Source organism: Lepisosteus platostomus, chromosome 9, assembly GCF_059453375.1.
Source record: "Lepisosteus platostomus isolate fLepPlt1 chromosome 9, fLepPlt1.hap1, whole genome shotgun sequence".
Classification (NCBI taxonomy): domain Eukaryota; kingdom Metazoa; phylum Chordata; class Actinopteri; order Semionotiformes; family Lepisosteidae; genus Lepisosteus; species Lepisosteus platostomus.
This window is the reverse complement of record NC_142619.1, coordinates 44,936,534-44,959,904: the sequence shown is the minus strand read 5'-3', so window position 1 is coordinate 44,959,904 and position 23,371 is coordinate 44,936,534. Positions and strand designations below refer to the sequence as shown.

The 23,371-nt window shown below is 36.6% G+C and overlaps 1 protein-coding gene across 1 annotated transcript in view; it reads left to right on the top strand.

Annotated features, from left to right (window-relative positions):
* Positions 1-23,371, top strand: part of cog5 (component of oligomeric golgi complex 5) — a 187,072-nt gene that overhangs the window by 45,065 nt on the left and 118,636 nt on the right. Inside the window, exon 7 of the mRNA XM_088645186.1 lies at positions 7,232-7,362. Coding sequence (XP_088501312.1) covers positions 7,232-7,362 — 131 coding nt within the window. The remainder of the gene's footprint in view (positions 1-7,231; positions 7,363-23,371) is intronic.

Here is a 23,371-nt window from a genome sequence, read left to right as displayed (position 1 = left end):
GAAAGGAGAACCTGAGGACTCCTTGGGGGTGAACAGGGTGACTCTCTCTCACAGCACACTGAGGAATGTTAAAACCCATTCAGTCAGCATTTTTATGGGAAGGTGCATATTTCCAGACTAATACATTCCTGCTGAATCAAACTGGTTTAACCACATGTAAAAACAAATATTCTTTTTTTAAACTGTTTTTTAAAAAAGAGTATGTAAAATACTCAAGAGATATTTTTAATGTATCCAGACAAACAGTGCTTTTATTTAAAAGATGTGCTGTTTTGGTGAGAGGGTGTACCATCGTGATCTAGCATTCTGGTAGGAGGTGGATGAAACTACCGTGCTTTTACGTGTATGAAAGGCAAACATACATTTTCACAACAGTACACACACAGGAAGACGACTGCAACTTTCTAGCCCATTGTCATTATTTAACATTCATAAATATGTAACTGGTATCTGTGTTACACGCTGAAAAATTGTAAAATAAATGTCAGAGTCATTATTGGAAATATAGATTGACATTTCTGTTGAAAATACAGTGCAAATATCTACAGTATGTGGTCGTAGCAATCAAATGCAGAGCCAAGTGTCGTGACAATTCTACCAGGTGTTCTTAATGCTGGGAATGTATAGAGTTTATATCCTGGGTTACACAACCCATTTAATATATTGAAGGATCTTTATTTTTAAGTTTACCTCACCCTCTCCAAAAAATGTTTTCACTGTATCATTACTACAACAAATTAATTAATTTAAAAATATTTATTTATGTCCCACCCTGTCTAAATCTAACATCATCTGTAATTTTGTTCTGTACGTGTTTTAATTTCTGCCTTTAATTATTTTTAGAGCTTGCGGATTATACTATGAGACCCCACTCCATCTTCAACAGAAAACTAAAAGCAAATCCAAAGGTTTACTTCTGTGGTTTTAACTCATTTTCAAAACTACAAAATGCGAGATAATTATTCTCCATGAGGTTCTGCTCTCCTCTGATGCTCCCTGGGTTTTGCAAGCAGTTTCCTTTCCATGTTTACTTCCAGGGATACGTGTTTGAAGGTTAAAGCCTTTTTTTTATGAAATGCAGCAACAAGTATGTTAGATTGCACTGTGGATGCAGTTTTTCACAGCCTTAAGATCTAATCACATCATAGTGCTGTGGGTTGGATTTTCTTATATATTTGTCATGCTTTTCATATTCCAACTTCTGTCTGTCTGGGACTAGCCAATACAAATACAATACCAGGAACACTGATTATGTTGCATCAGTACAAAACCCATGATTAAATGAGACATTTGTAGGCTTGTTGAATAATCAGTTGAATGTGTGCTGCTCGTATTTCAGCGAATTGTTCACATCTCTTCTCTGCAGGGTTTGTTATGTGGCTATGGCTCTCTGTAATAGGTGATAGGTCATCTTCAAAGAATAGATTTCCCAATAGGAGTGAAACGGAATATTGCCTTAGACATTTTCTTCATATAATGTATGTATATTTGTCACATTCATTTGTGACTGTAAACCACAAAAACAGTATAAATTACCTTTAGTTGCTTCTCAAATCCTAGTTTTTTTTTCAATATTGTTTTTGACAGCATTTTATCTACTGTATGTCCCTTTCACCATTGGGGTGGATTACTTTGTGCAAATCTGTTTAGTGAGTGAGAGGAAACTTCTTTTGTGTCAGGCAAATATTTCATGACCAATTATTTTAAATATTTTTTGTGCTCATAATTCCCTTGTCTTATCTTATGTTTTTCTTCATCCCTGGTTCTCTTTGGTTTTAGTTTGTTTGCCCTCTTTTGTCCTCCTTTTCTCTAACATTCGGTTTTGGGTTTGCCTTACGTTTCCGTATTCCTGTTTTGCGTCCAGCTTTCTCCGTCTGCTCTCTTTTATCAGATTATTGCTAGTTATTATTTTATCGCTAGTGCCTTGCTGCTGGAAAAAATGTCCTGTGTTTAGGTAGGGAAGGACTTAATCTGAGTTGTATTAAAGATGAATGAAAACATTTTTGCCCCACATTGCACATGCAGATTTTAGGGAAAACAGACAAATGATGCCGTGGTTATACAGGAAACATTAAGTGCTGCAGTTGTGGCAGTCACTTGACCTTATCCTCTTGCTGACTAAAGAAGTACACTGGCTCAGGCGAGTCCAGCAGCTGCACTGAAGCTTGTACAGATGTCTGAATTAATGACGCTTTCCTGGCAGAGACCCTTTTGGCTCATTCGTGACATATGGTGCAGCAAATTGAGAGGGGAATGACGTTCGACACCCTGTGTAACGGTTTGTGATGCTCCACTTCATTACTGTCATTTCCCAAACACTTTGCCACGAATAATACTGGCTTCCGCTATCAAAGAAATTTTTAAAGGGGTTTCAATAGGAATCGCTCTTAAGGCTGCATGTGTGTCATAAGAATATGCTGTGCCTCGCAGATGTCTGATTAAAAACCTACACCTTCCAAATCCATTGTGATACACGATTTGTACTTTAATACTAATGACGTTCATTTATGAGCACATTAAAAAAAATCTCAAAGTGTACTACGACCGTACATGCATAATACTGCATAAAAAACAGTGAAATTACCAAATACAACAGAAGGGTGCAAGGAAAACTACAGTAAAAAAAGTAGTTCTTCAAGCAAGACTTAAAAATGTCCACGGTCACAGAGTACCTAATGAATGTGGTCCAGATTATTTGTTAAATTGCAGGCAGTAGTAATGTAGGTTTATAGGCAAGCAATAGGCTTGAAATAATGCTTGTCTTTAGGATTAAGAACCGGTTAATAGATTGGAAACCAAGTACAGATAAGGAGTGATTGCACAAAGTGGGGTTTTGTAATAAATTGAATACCTTAGGGACCTGTATTACAAACATTGTTCTTCCTAATATATACCAAATATTCTAGATTCTACTATCAAGAATTAGTCAGGTTTGCATATGCCCAAATATGAGAATTAGTAAACACAATAGAAGCAGCAAATTAATTTTTTAAAAAATAGGTACATTTCAAGACTGGGCAAAAACGTGATGATAACATTTATTGTAGTCAAATGGAATTATATTTAAAGCAATTATAAAAAATGTTTTGCTTGGAAAAAGACTTATCATAAACATTCTGTTGTCTTCAGTACAACTTGATTAAGAAAATACAAGGCTAACAGAATTTAAGATGTATAGTTGGAAGTGCTAAACTTGGTTGGTTACTGTATATTAAATGTGTAATGTGCTTATAAGACCTCAAATAGAATATTGCATACAGGTTTGGGTGCCACATTCCAAAAAAGATGTCAGTATACAGTAAATAGTGCAGTAATATATCCTTTTGCCAATATGGGAAGCAAAGAATTTTGGTCACCATAATATTGCTGCATCGACATTTTTAGTTTTAAGCAGAAAGGATGATAAGGAAACCTGGTTCCAGGGTTAAAAGTCTTCAAAGGCATTCTCAAAGTCATCCCAGTTGACTTATTCATAATCAATAGTGAAACACATACTAGAGAGCAAATATAGGTTTTAATGGTCACGGGATATTCTTAATCCAGTGCCAACACGCATAAAACAGAACAGGTAAATGTCATTAAACATGTAATCTATATTTAGAAATCAATAATGGCGATGGGCGGCACAGTGGCACAGTGGTTGGCATTGCTGCCTCGCAGGTATAGGGCCCTGGGTTCATTTCCTGGGGTGCTGTCTGCGTGGAGTTTATCCGTTCTCCCCATGTTCATGTGGGCATCCTCTGGGGTACTCCGGTTGTCTCCCCTAGTCTAAAGACGTACTTGTAGGTCGATTGGCTGCTGGGAAAATGTCTTGTTTCACCCTGCGATGGACTGGCGTCACTTCCAGGGTGTCTCCTCCTTGCCCCACTGCTGAAGAGATGCCAGGACAGGCTCCATCTCCCCCGCAGTTCTGAATTGTAAATAAAGTGATTAGAAAAAGGATGGGCGGTGGTGGCGACCTTTCGCTCAACATGAACAAAACCTGCCCACAATAAATTATAACAAACTTTAGAACAGTTTGTACAATATATGGAATAACGACAGTCCATGGAAAGAGCTTCCGAACTCCATTTCAGGACAATCCTATCAGTGGGTTTTACCCCGGCAGCTGTGGCTGCACCTGTATATTGGAGTCAGCTGGATGTTGCCTCTACGGACCTCTGAAGGTCAAGCATTGACCGTAAGCATTGATCTGAAAAATATTTTTGAAAGAAAGGATTCTGTCCTTGATTGACTCTTATTATACATACCTGCAATGAAAACCAAACCTAGAATCCAAACTATAGTTAAATGCAGCCATGAAACATTAGCATTTGTCTCTAGTAATGAGCTCGATTTTAGGAAAACTCCTCCTGACTGTCTTCATTTTAAAGCTAGTTAAAGCAAAACCTGACGCCTAATGTCACTCACTGTTTTTTACCTGTCCTCCACAAAGGTACTGCTTTCAAATAGGCAGCTTTTTAATACGTTTTAGACACTAATGAGCAGATGAACTTAATTAAACTAAGAGAGAGAGAAGTCAGTCAATTGTTTTTTTTCATGAGGCATCACCTCAATTCTTAAGGTAAGGCTTTATTGGAGAAAGAAAATGTTTCAGAAATAATGCAAATTTGTTACAACACAGGAAAGCATTTAGAAGTGAGAACACAAAGATAACACTTTATGCAAAGAATTGTTGGAGACACTCTTCCTTCTTTCAAGAAGTGACTGTGTGGTCATTGGTAACTAAGCATCTAGCAATCAAAAGATAGATGAGTAATGTTACCTCCTGTTATTTGTAACATGTATGTTTTTAGTTTTTTAATTTTTCTCTTTAAACTTGTTTTAATATTAAATTACTGTTCTATTAAGTTGTTACAAATAGTAATTTCATTACATACTGAGGTTGCTTACTAAATGACAAGTTGCTCATGCATAATAAGTGTCTGTTAATGTTTTTGATAATACCCACCCTGAGAATTGTTCAGCTCACCATCATTGGGGTGCCATCAAGAAGATACGATGACCAGTGGATTGAGCTGGAAAACAGTTGTGTATTTATTCTCAATGTGTTTGATATTAGTAAGATAGTAATATGACTTCTACAATACATTTAAACTTTCAAGGGACAGTACAATATTTCCATCCCATAGTTTCCTTTAATACGTGTTGCCCCTAAATCATTTTGCATTATGTTTGCAATTTTTATTTATGAACAGTTTATGGTAGACATCTGAATTATTCTATTATTTCATTTTGATTTGTCTTAAGTGTTGTCTAAAGGGAGTATTAATTACAAAGAAAGTGCAGGAGTGTCTGACAGGTTTTGAAGGTGTGATATGACGTACCGTTTACAGGGTCTTTTAAGGAAAGGTTCCAAATAAGTTGCTTTGGCTTGTTTCTTGCTAAATACTTAAAACCCATCGTTGTTTATTCTTTAATATTTTTAGAAATGCAGTATTTGAGTACTATAAATAGCTATTTCCTGACACTCTTATAATAATAGATTGGAAATTTGTTTTCCTTTGAAGTAATTTCAGTAATTTCTTCTGCCTTGTAAGATAATAAGGAATCTTCTTTGCAAAAATATTTTTCTATATATTATATATGAATATATTTATAATATATAGTGTATATTTATATATAGAAATGTTAACAAAACAAATAACTTACAATTCCTAATGCCTGATGTGGAGGAAATTGACAGTGTTAAGCACTGATATCAGATTCTGGAGTACTGAAGATAAGGAATAGTTTTTCAAGGAGGCCAGCATGTAATGTAGTCCTTCTTTCCTTATTGAACTCGAAAGGCTTGAAATTGTTCAGTTGCTTACTGTCACAAAAAAGTGTTTAAGAACATTTTTTCATCGCTAAAGCGAATGCAAAAATACATTGCAGTGTTCAGTGATGCATTTGCTCTGTCAGTCTTAAATTCATAAGAAAACTTCTGCCTGAAGGTCACAGGAATCTTGAAAATTACAGTTGCATGCAGGGGAACTCTGTCTTATTCTGTAATTCAGGGGTAAGGGTTTGTGTCCTTGCTGTTGCACGTGATGCAGAAATAGATAGTCCTTACAGCTGTAGCTCTCACTAAATAATGGTATCACTCAGGATTGATCCCAGGTTTGCTGTGGTTTCTTCTGAGTAGCGTTATCCTGTCTCAAAGGGTTTCTGATCGGGATGCTTATCTGTCTGTACTAGACCAGCAGTCTATTTTAATATTATATACTCTTACTCAGGTTAGTTTGAAATTACATAAATTATATAAAACAATTTTAATCTACAATTTAGGAATTCAATGTAGAAATTTTAGCAGTGTTTTAAAATAGTTACATTATTGACTGACCACCACACATTTTCACAGTTTGAAGATGAATCTGACGTCTGTGACATCATTGTGAATTCAACTGTTTTCATTTATATTGATGTCACGTTGATGTCTTAGCTGTACGCTGTGTGTGAGAAATAATCACAGGGATTGGGATACATTTATAATGATGTAATAATATTGTAGAACCTCGTGGAACCACACAATTCCCATGATGGTTTTCCTGATCTACTCGTCAGAAGGTATTAGGAATTTATTAATTTACAGCATTACTGTATTTTTTGCAAATATGAACTAGAAGAACACATGACTGTGAGAACTGTGACCTGGCTGCCAGAGTAAAGTATTTTAGTCTTTTAGTAGTATTAAAGTGTTTTAGTGGAATTCAGATATGTTATTGTAGCTCATATGCTCACATATCCTATAACTTCAGTACTTTTCTGTTTTTTCCCCCAGAAAAGCATGTTGTCTTTTCAAGAGTATCAAGATCTATGGAAAGGAAGTGCTTTCTGTATTTTTATTAACATATTAATATATTTTAGCCATGTAAGTCTTTATAAAGTTAATGAATAATTTATTGGAAACATTCTGATTTTTCAAAAAAAAACTTTTTATTTTCATTTTTGACTCGTAAACCTTGTTTTCCAGCTAAGTTGACATCCAATTACATTAAAAGCATCCACCTGGAGTTAAGTAACAGATTAGGTTGCAAATGTCTTTTCCATTATCTGAATCTTTAGCTACACATTAGGGTGGAAAGGCTTTGTAACTTTTGTATTAAATAACCAGTGCATTAATGGCGTACATTATTTTGCAATAAAAGTCTTACGTTTATTTTGAATTCTTTCTGTTAAGGTAAAAATGAACTGTTGCTTTGACGACCTTGCTAGCTATATTCCACTGCTCTCTCCATCTGTGTTACAGACTACCTGTCTCAGGGAGTGGATTTGTCTGGAATAGATGTGATTGAGAATGACCTCCTTTTCATTGCACGAGCTCGGCTGGAGGTGGAGAATCAGGCCAAGCGGTTGCTGGAGCAGGGCATGGAGATTCAGGTAGGCACACAGCAGGCCGGCAATCACTGGCTAAAAGAGGCTAATGAGATGCATTGCTATACATCCACACATCACACCCTCTTGATAGGAACAGGCAGGCATTTTGTGAACAGAACAATCTTGGCGTGTCTGCAAGTAATGAAGAATTGATTTTCATTTTTGCAATGGGATTTCTTTGAACATTTTCGTTTCTCTCTTCCCACACATGGGGAAAAAAAAGAAATACTTTATAAGTGCCAGAATGAAGCTGGTAAAAGATTAACATCTGTAAGTCACTGTATGAGGTGGTGTTGGAGAAACAGGTCTTGCATTTTCACAAAAAAAAGTAAGACATAAAATCAGCTGGCTTGTACCATCTAGCTTTCAGTGCTGAGGGTATCCCAGAGGGATGACAAGGTTGAATATGAAACAAGTTTAGTTGATAGAAAACAATAGGGCTGTGTCTTGGCAATATCATATAGAGGTCAAATCAAGTGGTATTAGACTAGGAAGACTGTGAAAACGGGGGGTGTTGTCTTAAACTGGGAGCTAGGGATCTCACAGGTACCATACATGAAATCTGATGCTAGTATATTAGTGGTAAATATAAATTTTAAAATTACTACCTCTACCTCTACCAAATTGAAAACCTTCTATTGTATTAGAAACAATGTTTGATCCATCCGTTTTCTGACTCCTTATGCAGTGCAGGGCTGTGGGGGAGCCGGAGCCTATTCTAGCAAGCAATGGGCACATGGCAGGATACATCCTGCACAGGACAACAGTCCATTGCAGGGCACACTGACACTGACAGCACAGGCTCTCACTATAGCCAATTTTCTAGAAGCCAGTTAACCTACCGGTTTGTCTGCACTGTGGGAGGAAACTGGAGCACCAGGAGAACAAACAAATACCATGTCGATAGCACCCCAGGAATTAAATCAAGGGCCCCAGTACTACAAGGGAGCAATGCTAAGCACTGCAACACCATGCTGCCCTACCAGTAGTAATCATGTTCTGAAATACTTTATATACAGTACTTGCTTGACAATCGTGTGTAAAGAATAACCTATAATGACAAAAGCAAATGTTTCAGACTGTCAAATGTAGGTGAAAAGGGATTTAGATGGGATAACATCCTCATAAGTGTAACGTTTGTTTAACTGGGAGGCTGGGAAGGAATGTTCAAATATGCAGACATTTTGCTGGATGTGTGGAGGAGGGCCAGAAATGTCTACTATATAGAGGCAACCCCTTTTAAAGAACCAGTGTGGAAAATAGTGTGGGCTTGCTGTTTGAGTAAGTCTTACAAAGCCTTTGGAGGTGTCAGATGAGGGGGCGAGTGAATGGTGTGGAATAGAAGGCATAAGCCAGGCTGGGTGGAAAAGCTAACATAAACTGTGTCTGTAGTAGGAGGCTGGGTTGGGCAGGCTTGGCCAGCACAGCTCATCATCACTGTCCTTCCCACATTCCCAAAGTCCAATTGCTTTAAACTGGTTGTTTAAAAAAACAACATACTGTATAATAAAGATGAACACTTACATTTTTTAAATTAGTCGATATGCAATATGTATTACAATTGAAATGCAGTGTTTAAATGTGTTTGTATTAAGTTATTGTTTACACACAAAAGCTCCTTTTTAACATGAAATAACATTGGCATCAAGGTGTAATTTTGTCTTAGAGCTAGCTTTATTATTATGAATAAAGTTAGCAGTATTGTTTTAAATTATTTCCGAGTTAACATTGTTTTACAAAATTGGAATATGAACAGAAATCAGGTTATTTATCTAATAGGCTGCACTTAGTTGTCTACGTGCAGTGGCTTGAGGCTGGATTCAAGAGCAAACAAATAGACGAGAAGACAATAGACATGAGGTTAAGTGCTAACGGGTGGAACTGATCTTCTTTCTGATCGGGTTGATAGACAGATCTGCCAGCTGCTGTGGTGATTCTAATGCGCTTTGTGATATTTTGGCGAGAGCAGCTCTGAAATTTTATTATTGAGAGGCAAATAAAGAAAAAATCTAAATAAAAAAATATTATAAATGTGAAAATTATTTTAGTGCTTCATGGAAAGAAAGACTAACATGAAATACCATTAAAATATTATTGAAGTAAATTACTTATGCTTCTAGAAACTATTTTTAATTAACTGGTAACAACCGGACATGAAGTTCTTGTTCATACAGTGTTTCTGCACAGATAATTAATTGACATGATAAAATACAGTTGCACTCTAGCAATACAAAGCAGTTTTAACATTTCAATTTCTGTACATGTAATGTTTTATACCAGATGTAGATACCACTTTCAACTATGTTAATATTAAAATATTAAAAAGGCAATTGCCCACCAAAACATTCTTCTGAGCTCCACCCCCAAGTTTGCTATGCCTTGATTAGAACTATCAACAGGATAGAAACATGTCTGGTGATTAAATTAAGCCTTTAGATTGCATTTACAGATGTAACAGATATACCTGTGGCTGATAAAGTTTTATTATCAATCAAGCAATCAGTTTAAGTTCATGTATTAACTTCACATGGATACCACAATATCCAAACAATAGGACATAAGTGAATAGTACAAGATTAAAGTACAGTAAGTTATAAGGTTTCAAATGAATAAAAAGAAACAGTGTAATAACCTTACATGAAATAATGTAATGTAACAAGCTACAAACCATGAATCAAGAATTAAATTCAGCACAGTTTCAAGCACTGTCAAACAATTACTTGGCTGTACAGGAAGCTAAAAGCAGAGGCATTCTGTGCAGACATGATGGATTACTTTTGAATGGACATCAGTCAGCTAGGGGCAAGGATCTAAAGTTTCTCAAATTGTATAGAAGGTGGGAGAATTCAAAGAAAATATGGAAGGGAAAAGCAATATGTCAAAGGACTATTAAATTTAGTACTTCTACCTAAATTCCAGGAACAAAATTTAAAACGTAGAATATGTCTGGCTGTCAAAAACATGTTTAACAGGTGGCTATCACGGGTGTCAGAAGCTATGTGTGTCAGATATTTAAAAGGTGCAGAGTTTAGGAATTGTTGCATGGAGAAAATCACATTCAGGTATATATGTTAAGGAAGTGATTAAAATAGCATTAAACATCTGTTTAAAATTGCATAAAAAATGCACAAAATGCTATTGGTTTCAATTTTCAATTGTTGCATTTTTAAAGCCATTTAGAATGTTAGCATTGAAACAGTATATTACAGTTACTAGAAGCACTGAAGATTAACATATCTCCTGGGCCTGTTGGTATTCTATGAAATGTACTTAAATTGAAACAAGATATTGGATGTTATATTTAGGCTGCCAGCTATACTCATCAGTTTCTCAACGGCATAATAGCCATTGATTAGACAGTTGTAGTTCCTATCAATAAAAAGTCTGACAAAGCTGAACTAAGTAATTATAGATCAATAACATTTATTTTTATTTCATGTAAGGTTATGAAGATGACAGAAGTAAACTACAAGATCATCTGTATGACAGTAGGATTCTAGGAGATAGTCAATACAGGGTTTAGAAATGGCACAGTATGTCTTACTTATATAGCTTTAAGGTTCTTTGAGCAAGTATCAGCAGTAATGGGCACACACAGAGCATATTATATTTTTATGTTCCCCATTAAAGATTAATTCTCAAATAGTAATGGATAAGCATTCAAAGAAATACCAGTTATTTAAATTGTGAACATATTAATGAATAGAAAGAATCCAGGCAACGTGTGAATGCTTAGATTAGGATGATTATATTGATCAAAATTCTGCTATAATTGCCATGCTATAGAAACTAGTCAAGTTTGCATATGAAGCTAATGTGGGAGGATTAGGAAACACTGTAGATACAACAATGGAAATATAAAAAGGTTTAGCGAAATTCAAGACTAGACAAACATCTGGAATTTAATAATAATAAAAACCTCAGGTAAGAAAAATATAGTTTATACAGTAGATACTGGATAAGAAACTGATCTTGAAGCAATTTATGAAACTGACTCATTTATTATTTACATCATCTAGCAATATGCGAAAGCAAAAGGATTTTAGGCTATGTACTTGAAAGTGTAGAATTTAGTTCAAGGATAGTTCAATGTATGGTGCGACAGTAAAACCATATTTAGAATATTGTGTACATTTTGAGGACTGTATTACAAAATAATATTGCTGCTCTGCCATCAGTCCGGAGAAATGTAAACAGATACATTCTGAACCTTAAATGCACGTTCCACATTAATAGCCTTAAAGAACTAAAACATTTTAGCCTTAAGCAGAGAACAATGTGGAACCTCTATCAAATATGTAAAAAACTTCAAAGAAAAGTCATTCAGTGGACTTCTTCAGGATAAAGAGAGAAACAGGAACCACAGCACAGAGGGGTAAACAATGAGGAGGTGCACTTAAAACTGAGCACAGGATGTTCTTTTTTCCACAAAGGGTTGTGGGGGTCTGGAACAAGCATTCCAGCCATGTTGCCTAAGCTGATGGGATGTGATTCTTGGGTGAATTAGCATGGTTGTAGCTTGATTTTGTCAGATGTCAGAGGCTAAGCAGAGCTGGGTCTGGTCAGTAGTGGGGTGAGAGATCTCTAAGAAAAGTCGCAATGACTTTAAGTGGCCTTCGTGGACCAGTGGGTGCCAATGTCCCACCCCGGACCAGAATTTTCACACGGCTGTCACAGTGTGGTGACGGTGGGACACTGTGCTGTAGGAGGGTTCCATCCCTTATCCCATTACAGACACTGTTCATAAGGGGAGAGGTGTGAGTCCTAGTGTCTTTTTGTTTCCAATCTCTGGGCTCCCCCAGTTTCATACTTAAGTCAGTTGGGGAAGGACTCTTTCAGTCAGCAAGTAATTTTCTATTAGAATTAACTGCTCAAAATCAAATGAAGTAATTAAACCGAATGGCCTGGAAAAAGTATGCTCTTTTTTTCTTAATACTTCAGCAAGATTTCAACCTATCTTGTGGGGAAAACAAAAGAAGTCCCCTGATGGTAAATTGGTAGTAGTAAAGTTCACATATTGGAAAATGAGAGAAAATGTTATCAGTTTTGATGTGCACGAGGATACGATGTAAGGGAGGCTTAGGTTTATGTAAAACATTCCACTCGTGATAGACAGAATTCTCGTATTTTTGCACGTGATTTACCATGGTTAAAAAAAAGACCTTGCTTAAATTTTTGTGTTCAGAAATAAAAGAGCCTCAATCAATGGGTATTAATGTAGTCTAGCTACTCAACAGTTCCTCCTGCTATATTCAGTCAAGGCTGGATGTGAAAACCAAGGCTGGTTTTCATAATATTCAGGAAACTCAGATTTAGGATACTTTAAAAATCAATTTTTCTCATCTAATCATTTGCTTTGCATATAGATATATATATCAGCTGTGAACCTCTTGTTTCATTTGGAGATTCCTAGTATACCTGCGTCTGATTGTTTTTGCTAATCGTGATATTAAGCTTGTTGACATCTCTAATTCTCTATCATATTGACCAGCTCTCTTGGGGGGGCACAGTGGTTAGCATTACTGTCTTGCAGTGCTAAGCCTTGGGTTTAATTTCCAAACTGCTATCCCACCTGCAGAGTTTATGCGTTCTCTCTGTGTTTGTGAGGGTTTCCTTCAGCTGCTCTGGTTTCCTCACGCAGTCCAAAGATATGCTAGTACGTTAATTGGTTCTGGCAAAGTCAGACTTGGTGTGGGTGTGTGCATGTCTCTGTCTGTGTGTGCCCGGCGATGGACTAACGTTCCATCTAAGGCGTGTCTCTCCTTGTGCCCATTGATTTCTGGGATAGGCTCTGGTTCCCTCGCTAATAAAATGACTAGAAAGAACATGCATGAAACTCACTTACACATAACCACCAACAGCCATGTACAGACAGTTTCAAACCATCAGTTTTTACATGACCAAAACACATTTCATGTAGTAGCATTAAGGAAGCCATGGGAATATTAAATATTTTTCATACTTGAGGAAATAGGAATATACAGTGATAAATAGGAAGACAATAAACCAAAGAAGCTGAGTAAGACTTTGATGTCTTTATTACAGACGTTCAGAACTGCATAAATATGAAATTATTATTGGATTCTGCCTTTAGAACCCAACGATAAAACCCTTCAAAATTTCTGGATTTGACATAGAACTAGACAAATCAGAATTACTTGATTTTGGTCCTGTAACTACAAATCCCTGTTATTTGTGGTAGAGATTAGAAAGCTTATCTGTTTTTAGTATGTAAAATAAAATTAATTCAGGACGTGTTAGTTTGAGAAACTAATTGATTTCATCTTGTGTAAGCCTCTGTATTAAAGATTTGAGTATTTTAACACAGAGGAGCTTCGTGTTGGTTAGTTTTGTAACCTAGTCCTGAAGAACAGGTTTTACAGGTAGCTTCAAATGCCCAATAAGCAGGGACCTGGAGAACATGCTAGATTCTTATAATTAAACAACTGATTGATCCAATTAAGTATTTCACTGCTTGGCTGGAGCAGAAACCAGAGAACACTTGATTTTCCAGAACCAGGATTACATACACCGGTTCTAAGGCAACACACATGACTAAAAAACTGTAAGAAAATTATTTTTTACATTTATTTTAATTTGGTTGCATTAGTGTAATTAAAATAAAAAAGGAAAGAAGACTTTGTATCATTATAAGGCTTTACAATGAAGGTGCCCTGTTATAATGTACTAGAGCAGCTCCTGCTCTCCACACAACCTAACAGTCTATAATTTGCTTAGGCACAGTGAAGGTATGTGACGCACATAAAATGTTATTCCACATGCTCTCATTTTATAGAAATTAATAACCTAAAATATTTAAAATAAAACAATTTTATTTACATTTAAAATTACAATTTAAAGACTCTAACTATTAGAATGAACGTAGAACTTCTAGGATCATAGGTTCGTAACAATACAAGATTAAAATACGATTAGACAGGGTTAACATCAAAAGAAATTAAGTTTCATAGCTCGTTCGTGAAAGATGCGAGTGTGCCAATTTTGACAACATTTCTGTATAGCTAGTTGAAGACTCCCACAACCCTTTGCGTAAATAAGTGGCTAATAAATATCCATGTATTTTCTCTTTCTTTCCCGTCTTTCTGGTTTCACTGTTATTCTTATCGACACCTTACTATTACTCAGATGGGAAATCTAAGAGTCATTTTTCAGATTAATCTTGAGCATCTAAAGCTCTTATTCCCAGTGTTATGAAGTTCTCTTTTGTCATCTTTGTAACATTGCACTTCTGCATACACAATTCTTTCAGCCTGATGCATAAAAGCTCATGCATCAGTGGTTTTCAGGCTTGGGTATTTTAATGCAGCGCTTGCTGGAGTATTGAAAATGTTCTATATAAGGTACAGCATGTGAAAATTCATGTTACACCATTGCAAGTATAGATTTCAGAATAATGTATAAAATATTGTTGCTCACCCTGAAGGACTCCTGTCTACATCAGTGAATTTTTAGTTCCCAATAAACCTTTGACTCTTCAGACTCTGCCTGAAGAGTCATTTGCCTTTGAACATTTAGAATACTGTATTTGATTCATGTCCCCTTATAGTGTAATTTGTTCTAGATAAAATGATTCAGTTCTTTTACCCTGTTGGAGCAGGTTATTCCTTTGAGCCTTCCTTTGAGCCTGGAAATGCATGTTGTCACTCTTCTTTGGAGTTATTCAAGATTTTGTTTTTGCATAGTTTAATTCTATTTCAGGGCAGTATGGTTGTGCAGTGGTTAGCATCGCTACCCCACAAAGCTGGGGACCTGGGTACTATCTGTGTGGAGTTTGTATATTCTCTCCGTGTTCATGGGGGGTTTCCGCCTATAGCCCAAAGACATACTGGAAGATTAACTGGCTTCTGGGTAAATTGGCCAGTGTATGTGTGTGTGTGTGTTTGTGCTCTGTGAGGGACTGGTATCCTGTCAAGGGTATATCCTGCCTTGCGCCCATTGCATGCTGGGATAGCCTCTGGCTCTCTTGCGACCCTACATTGGATAAAGATGGATGAATAAAATGTATAGATGGAATTCTTTTTAAGTACCTTTGATTTAAAATTGACTTATCCCATTGTTTAGTTTTTCTTTTTTATTGCTTCACAACATTACTTAGAAGATGAAAATGCTGTGTCAGAATACCCACTCACCAAGTCTTTTTCATTAATAGCACCTTGAAACTACGTTTTTCCCAACTTATATATGTAGTATGTTTCTGTGCGCTGCAGGTAAAACTGTGTAATGGACTACATTAAATGTCATCATCCAGGTGTTTGCCCAGGTGAAAATAGTGTCTGTTTCTTTTTGAATTTCCTTTACTCTACAGCTTTTACTAATCCTCCTATTTTGGCACCATATGCAAACTTGACTAGTGTACTGAGTATACCAGAAACTCCTTATCTGTACTGTCTGCTTCCTATCCATCAACACCTTCTTAGTGCAGATACATGTAATAGCTTGAATGCCTACTGCCTGGAATTTAACATTTCATATTTTATAAGGAACTTTATCATAACCTTTGCACTAGAATTCTGTTACCAAACGAATGAGCTATTTGTCTAGGTCAGTTCAATTTATTGTTCCCTTAACCTTGAAGTACTGCACATAGCCAGATTGGTCTATAATTTCTTAATTTGGTTTTGTTGGCGATTTTGTTTATGTGTGCAATATAATTGATATAGGTGAATTTTTCAATAATACATTAAATATTGGGGAAAAAAATGGGTAGGATTTTTACATCGAAAGGGAGTTTTGTCTTGATCTTGAGTTTTTTTTTTAGTTGAATAAAATTCTTATTCTATCCCACCCTAATACAATGTTCCAGTGTCGAGACAGTTAAGTCCTGTGAGTGAACGCAGGTCCTTGTGTATGTATAAAGACATTAGTTGATTCAGTTATTGCTAATCAAAACCCAAAACAGTGTAAGCTAGTTTTGTTTAGAAATAGACTCAGGAAATGACCATCTGTGTCCCGGGATCCTGTGGCATACCTAACAGTCAGTCACCACCAAACAGTGTGACAATCCTGCCAGTTTGAAGGATAAATGGAGAAACGTCCTTATGGACTGAGAAGCATCTTTGTCATTCCACGGCCACCAGTTGCATGCTTGTGTTTAAGCTATAAGTGGAAGCATCATGTATTAATCACTTGCATGATAGTACCTGATTTGAATACATCATTTGACCCTTAGCGCTTGTCACTTGCTTGTTCGCCATCAGTGATATTAGTTTTCATGATGATCAACTATGAAGAATGCCTCAGCTATTTAAAATGTAATACATTGCATTTATATGTATTTCTGCATATAATTTGTAACTTACCATTCTTAACATTAATAAAGTTTATTTTTGTTTGTATGCTCCTGGTGCCAGTATTCCAATAATTTCTAATATATATATATATTTAGATACTTTTGCAACATCTCTTTTAATGAAACTATATATCATTTGCTTCCCTGTGTAAATATCTATTGTTGTAAGCACATTGGTGACATCCACCTCCGTTTTTTAAAGAATATACAGTATATAAATACTGAATTTCTGACTAACTACAGAAAAATTAGTGCATTATTAGTTTTTATGACAATTCTTACTCACCACATTGCGTTTTCATGATTCATTTGGATGATCTTGCATATAATGTACAAAATTGCATGAAGGAAAATAAAACCCATTTTAATTCTGTGGCCCGGAGCTGTCCTGATTCTGGAAATTTAATTATTCCTCATGAGAGCTGACCTTGCTAGGGATCAACAAGAGCAGTAGGTCCTGACCAAGAGAGTGTCAGATATGTGGAATAATAAAAGAGGTTTTATATTTTTTAGGCTGGTGTTTTGTTATAAAATGATTTCTGAATACCAACAAGCATTGCTGTAAACTAATTGAAGATTTATTTTTTTTAAATCGTCTACTGATTACTTGTGCGAGACTTAAATAATAAATAAAAAGCTCACATTTATTAAAAAAATATCAGCTTCATCGTTTTTCAGACCTGAAATTGTAGTTCTGAGAAATAGAAAGTTGGGATTCTTAGTAGGATAATGCAGTGTTCTTTCTCAAATTACAGTGCATTGCCAAACAGTATTTTTATCTAGGGCATCTTTAAGATATCCGCAGACACTAAAATTATCACTGTAGCTCCAGATTCCCTAATGGAGTGATTATGATTAGAAAAACTTTTCAGAATCTAGTGTCCTGTGGGATAAGTTATAATATTTCAACTTATTAAACGTTTGAAAGGAATACAATGTATTGTGAAATCGAAAAATACTCACTTTTCTCATAATCAGAAAAAAACTCAAAATATTCTCAGACTGTTTGTTATATTTAAGGCAATTCTTAGAGCATAGTTTCCTTAACTACTGCATTTGTATGACCTCAAAATCAGGCATAAATACTTTTTTAGGAACTTTCCTAAAATAACCAAAACTATACGAACTGTTAACCAGCTGTTAATAATGAGTGGTTAGTAATGAGTTCTAATTACCTCAGAAGCTGCCTTTGGTTTTCTGCAAATCATACATGTGAAGGATGGCGAGCTGCCATACTGTCACAGCCCCAGTAGAATCCAGATGTAGGTTTTGTAAGGTGGAACATAAACACTTAGTCTGAAATAGTGCATGTCACTTAACATGTTTATCGAGCTGACCTAGAAAAAGCAGAAAAGCTCACGTAAGGTTTGTTATAGTTGAGGGCCTTTAGAGGCAGCTAAGAGTAGTTGCTACCTGTTCTGGCATAATGAATATGGTTTTGGCTGTGACTTCCTGATTACTCTGCTGTGCTCCATTTCTTTAAAGTTCCCATCTGAGAGTTTTTTTAAAAAAAATATACAAGGTTGGAAATTACACAGCCTGAGAGAGTTATGCAAATTTATAGAAGCTGCTTGGAAGTGCTTTTGCAACTGATAACAGGAGGCACTTTTTTACACAAAGGGATGTGGGGGTCTGGAACAAGCTGGATGACATCCACAGGTCAGTTAGCCACAAGCAACCAGACAGGTCAAAGGAGCTGAATGGCAGACGCTGAAGTTTGGCACTTCTCTGATGTACTTGAATTGTACCGTAGATTTTAACAAATTGCTAATTTTGAACCATTAAACATTCTTTGAAAAATAAAAATAGGAAACTTTTAAGATGATGAGAAAGTCTACATTTTATTAATTACCAAATAATTCTATGATAATATAATTCTGAAATTATGACGTTGAGAGCAAGGTATAAACAAATTACACTGTAAAAGCATTTTTTTAGACCTAAAGGACAACCTCTTTCATGGTGCTACCCAAGCACAAAAGCTTGGTACAAGTACTCATGAAACCTATGAGTGGAGTTACTTTCTGTAGTCTCTGCAGCAGCTTTGTGGAAGGAAGGTATTCATCTGTGCAGTGAAACCATGATATTGTGACTGCTGCAGGAACAGTGATCAGCATAATGAACAGTCCTCTACACCATCTGTTACTTTTATATATATATCTTTAATGTACAGAATTTCACTTGAATTCAGTAAATATTTTTGTTTCAGACCAGTGGGAGTAATGTGTTTTTTATAAATTGCAGAAGGATATTGTACCTTTGGTGCTTCATATTACCTAAAATGGGATGAACTGGAATGAAAATGATTTACCGGTGTCATTGATAATGGGGTGTTGTCATGTCAGGTCATTTACCAAACCACTTTATAGTGTCGCGGGAAGCCAGATCCTACTCTGCAAGCAACAAGCGCTAGGCACACCTGGTACAACAAACACAAGGCACACCGGGTACACCTGGCGCCATCGCAGAGCAAGTGCAAGCCAATCGTATATGGGTACAATTTGGAGGCCACAGTAAAGGCAGAAGGGGGAAATTTGGCCCGGACCCCGGAATAACTCCCTACTCTTGTCGAGAAATGCCCAGGGATCTTTAATCACCACCGAGAGTCAGGACCTTGGTTTAACATCTCATCCGAGGCTGAGACTGAGGCATTTGGACTCGCACAGACCTCAGGGTGGGCGCCTCCTGCTGGTCCCACTAACACCACTTCCAGCAGCAACCAGATCTTCCCAGGAGACTTCAGTGGGTAGCCAGTTGAGAGCTGCAGGGTGATATGGCTGCTGACTAATGAGGTGTTGTAAAATTGGAAAAATATTATTCATTCTTCCTTCTCTGGAAATATATGAGTGACTACAGAACTGAAGCTTGATCATATCTTGCAAATACAAATCAGTTCATTTAATTTACAGTGTTTTATCCTCCATATTCATGTTTAAACAGGGAACTAAAATTAGTAGTTTGATTCAGCATGTGAATTAACAGCTTTTTTCCATTAAAATAGTTTAAGTTTAATGGAAGAGATATTTCATTACATTTTGTTTCATTTAAAAATGAACTTCATTTGACAAATAATACACACATTTTCTACCTTGTCATTATTTATTTGCTTTGTTTTATTAAGTTATGTTATAAAAGGCACATGTATTAAAACCACATTGCAGTGCTTCTCAGCATCACTCTAACTATAATTGAAATATGAACATTGTGCAAATACAGAATGCTTGCTCTTAGTATGATTTTATTATAAAAAAGTCTGTCGGCCAAAAGTCTGTCGTTGAGAGAAGGGGGAAGGTGTGCACCAAGTTTCAGGATCATTTTAGTTTCTGATGTCTTTCTGCTATAGGAGTTAAGAAACCATGCATTGAGAACGCAGAAAGAAAGATCAGTGTGATCATGGCCGTCAGAGGTGAAATGAGAAACTATGGGCTTGGGAGATCTTTAATCTTCATAGCCCTGACCTGTTCTCTGAAGTGGTCTCTGAGTCTCCTTCCTGTTTTCCCATTTGTTTTCCCAAATGGCTCGGCATTTTCTGCAAGAGATACAGTAAATAAGGTTGCTGAAGGTACACAATGTCATATGAGTGAACCGGAATTGTCCTAAGAGGCCCTGAATGAGTGAGATGTTAGATACAGTATGCACAGTACTTGCAGGTGATACAGCAAGCTCTGTTGCAGGGGAAAGTGCTCGGTGTGGATGATTGCTGAGGGTGGTCAAGAGAGCTGTGAACAAGGGCTGTCAGGAAAGAGGGCCCCAATGGAGGGATAATCCTGTAGGATAGGAAAGTTGTTGTTAATGGTCCTTGGGGATAGAGAGTGTGTTGGGGTGGTAGGGAAGCGCCAAAGGAATGCGGTTGTTACAACGGGGGTTCCTGATCGAGCTGATGGTCCGAGGCTGTTTTTGGCTCGGGTTAGGGTCCTGTCAATAACATGGGTGGGGTATCCTCTGTTGATGGATTGAGGGCTTGGTTCTGGAAATTGATGTTGTCGCTGCAGAGTCATCGTAGCCGAAGGAACTGTGAAAAAGGGAGAGGTTTTAGTGTGTTTGAGGTGAAATGAGCTGAACAGAAGATAGATGTGTGTATCTATGGGTTTGTAATAGACCGAAGCAGAGAGTTGGGGAAGGTAAATGGATAGGTTGATGTCTAGAAACGGAAGAGTAGCAGAGGATATGTAAACTGTATATTTGAGGGATGAGTGGAACTTGGTGAAGTGATGCAAAAAGTGCTCCAGCTGGTCATTAGAGCATGCGGCGGCACCGACACAGTCTTCAATGTATCGCTTGTAGAGGTCCGGGATAAAGCCAGTGTAGGAAGCAAAGAAGCGTTCTACGCAGCCGACAGACAAAAATACTGTCATAGCTGGGTCCCATTCTGGTGCCCAATGGCGACTCCACTAACTTGCTGGAAAAAAAGGTTATTGAAAGAGAATGCATTAAGTGTGAGTATAAATTGAATATAAATTAGCTTCTTAAGCAATTACAAACTTACAGAAATTAGAGCTTCTCTACCACTTCTAATTCTACTTTTATGTGCATGTGATTCAGCATTAGCAGCCATGGACAGCTGTTTCACCCTTATAAGCATGATTTAGCTAATTTTGATAAGTGACATGTCTTAGAATGAATACCCTTCCAGATTAGGGTGGAAGTTGAGAGCATCTGTATCAGTAAAGGTGTACAGATGTGTGTATATATACAGTACATGTAAAAAGTGACTGTTGGCACATTTACTTTGAAACTGTACAGCTTTCATAATAAAAAATAAATAAAAATGCTTAACAACGTTTTATATGTATTAAAATGCAATGTTTTCTTTCTGATTTTTGCATAAATGAAAAAAATATTCCCAAAAATCACATTAACATGTATTTTTTGAACAGAGAGCTTGGTTGTGTAGTGGAAGAACAAACAGTTCCTGTCCACATTTTGTTTCAATTGGACTATTGGACTAATTTTTAAAGGCATTCAGTTGTTTTTCTTGAGTAGCATGAGAGAGGACAATCCTGGCTTTGCTATTGCCCTTAAATAGTCAAGAACATAAACAGCTTTTGGATTTCACATACTGTAATAGTTTATAGTATATGTTTAAATTCCCACAAGGATACAATACGTGAGATTAGGTGATAAATATTATTTTTAGACTTCTAGCCGGAGCTTGACAGATCTACAGTATGCATGTTCAGGTCAGAGATGGGAGACATCCAACAAAAACTCCAGGCATGTTGGTGGACTTGTACTGTAGGTAGCACATTCCCTCTGGACCAGAATTAGTTAAATCCAGTTCCAGAGCTGCAGGATGGTGATCAGGGGCATTAATGATTTCGATTGTGCCAGCCTTTAGCCAAGATATTTAAGTGAAGTTATAACTTCTTGGTCAGTAAAGATCCTGAGGGTGTAAGGTGTTTAACTGGCTAAATTATACTTTCAACTCGCACAATCTGGCCTGCCTCAGTTTCCCTCTTAATACAGATGTTAAAGCTGTTTCTCTGTTTTTACTCTTATCTACTATGCATTGGAGCTGCTGGGGCAGAATGGCTTCTGCTTATCACTCGTGTGGGTCCTGCAACCCCTGTGGGTGATTAAAGTGACTTGGCTCCTGTGTGCTTTTCGATCCTTTGAGATCTTAAACACTTTGGGATCCTGTGGGATGAAAGGTACTTGTTCACATGCAGTTGTTTGTGTTGGCACATGAGTATATATTTCCATACATTGCAATGTTGCTTGAAATCCAATTTTCAATGAAATACAACAAATCCAAGCTTTGTTTTCTTTTTATTTTTTGGATTTTGTACTTTCTATTAATGAGTACACTTGAATATTTATGGAAATCATCTTTTCCCATTAATATTTTAAATTCTGAACCGCATACTGTTTAAAGTTTGGCTGAAGAATAGCTCAGGCCGTAATTGTATCGGATTGTTTGAAGTGAATCATGAAATTGAAAAACAGGACCTGCCCACTGTAATTTGTAACTTAGAAAGGCTGATTGTTGTTGAAGCCTTTTGCTGAGTTAGGTTTTAGAAGTAGTAACCTAATTATGCAGCAGTTAAGTGGTTTTTATTATTTTATGGTGCTGAAACACAAGCTAACCTGCTTAAGTCAAACAAGAGTTTAATGCATTCTTATTTAAAAGCACATTAAGATATAATAGAAGATCTCTGCCTTTCCTGTCTTGGTATATATTTACTTGATGTTTTGTCTTAACCTTTCATTATTTTATTTGAAGTACAAATATAAAGGGCAAAAATAGATACATTTGATATCGCTTAAAATTTTTAAAATTATTACAGTGGTGCATTTTGTGATTAATAATTCTATTCCTTGCATTTTTCTGGTACAAACCTTTCCTGGGGTTACAAGAATTAAATGAATTTTATGCTACCAAAAGGCTCTGTACCAGATATTTGGTGTAAAGTACTGTAGTTTGAGGTTACTCTTCTTTCCATTGAATTACTGTGAAGGAGCACAGGAATTTTTTTAATGTGACTGAGACGACTGTTTCATTTCTAGTTATTCTTTGTCAGCAAAGCATGTGAGGCTCTCATAGATAGCTACAGTAGTACACATAGCCCTAAAGATAGAGCTGTCAGCTTGTAAGCTTACTGTTTGTGCCAAAGCCATGGAATGCCTACCCTAGAGCCACTGGAGAGTCAGAGTCCATTAGTGCTTTTATGTTCGATCCTAAAGCTTTTACTTGGTTCTTTT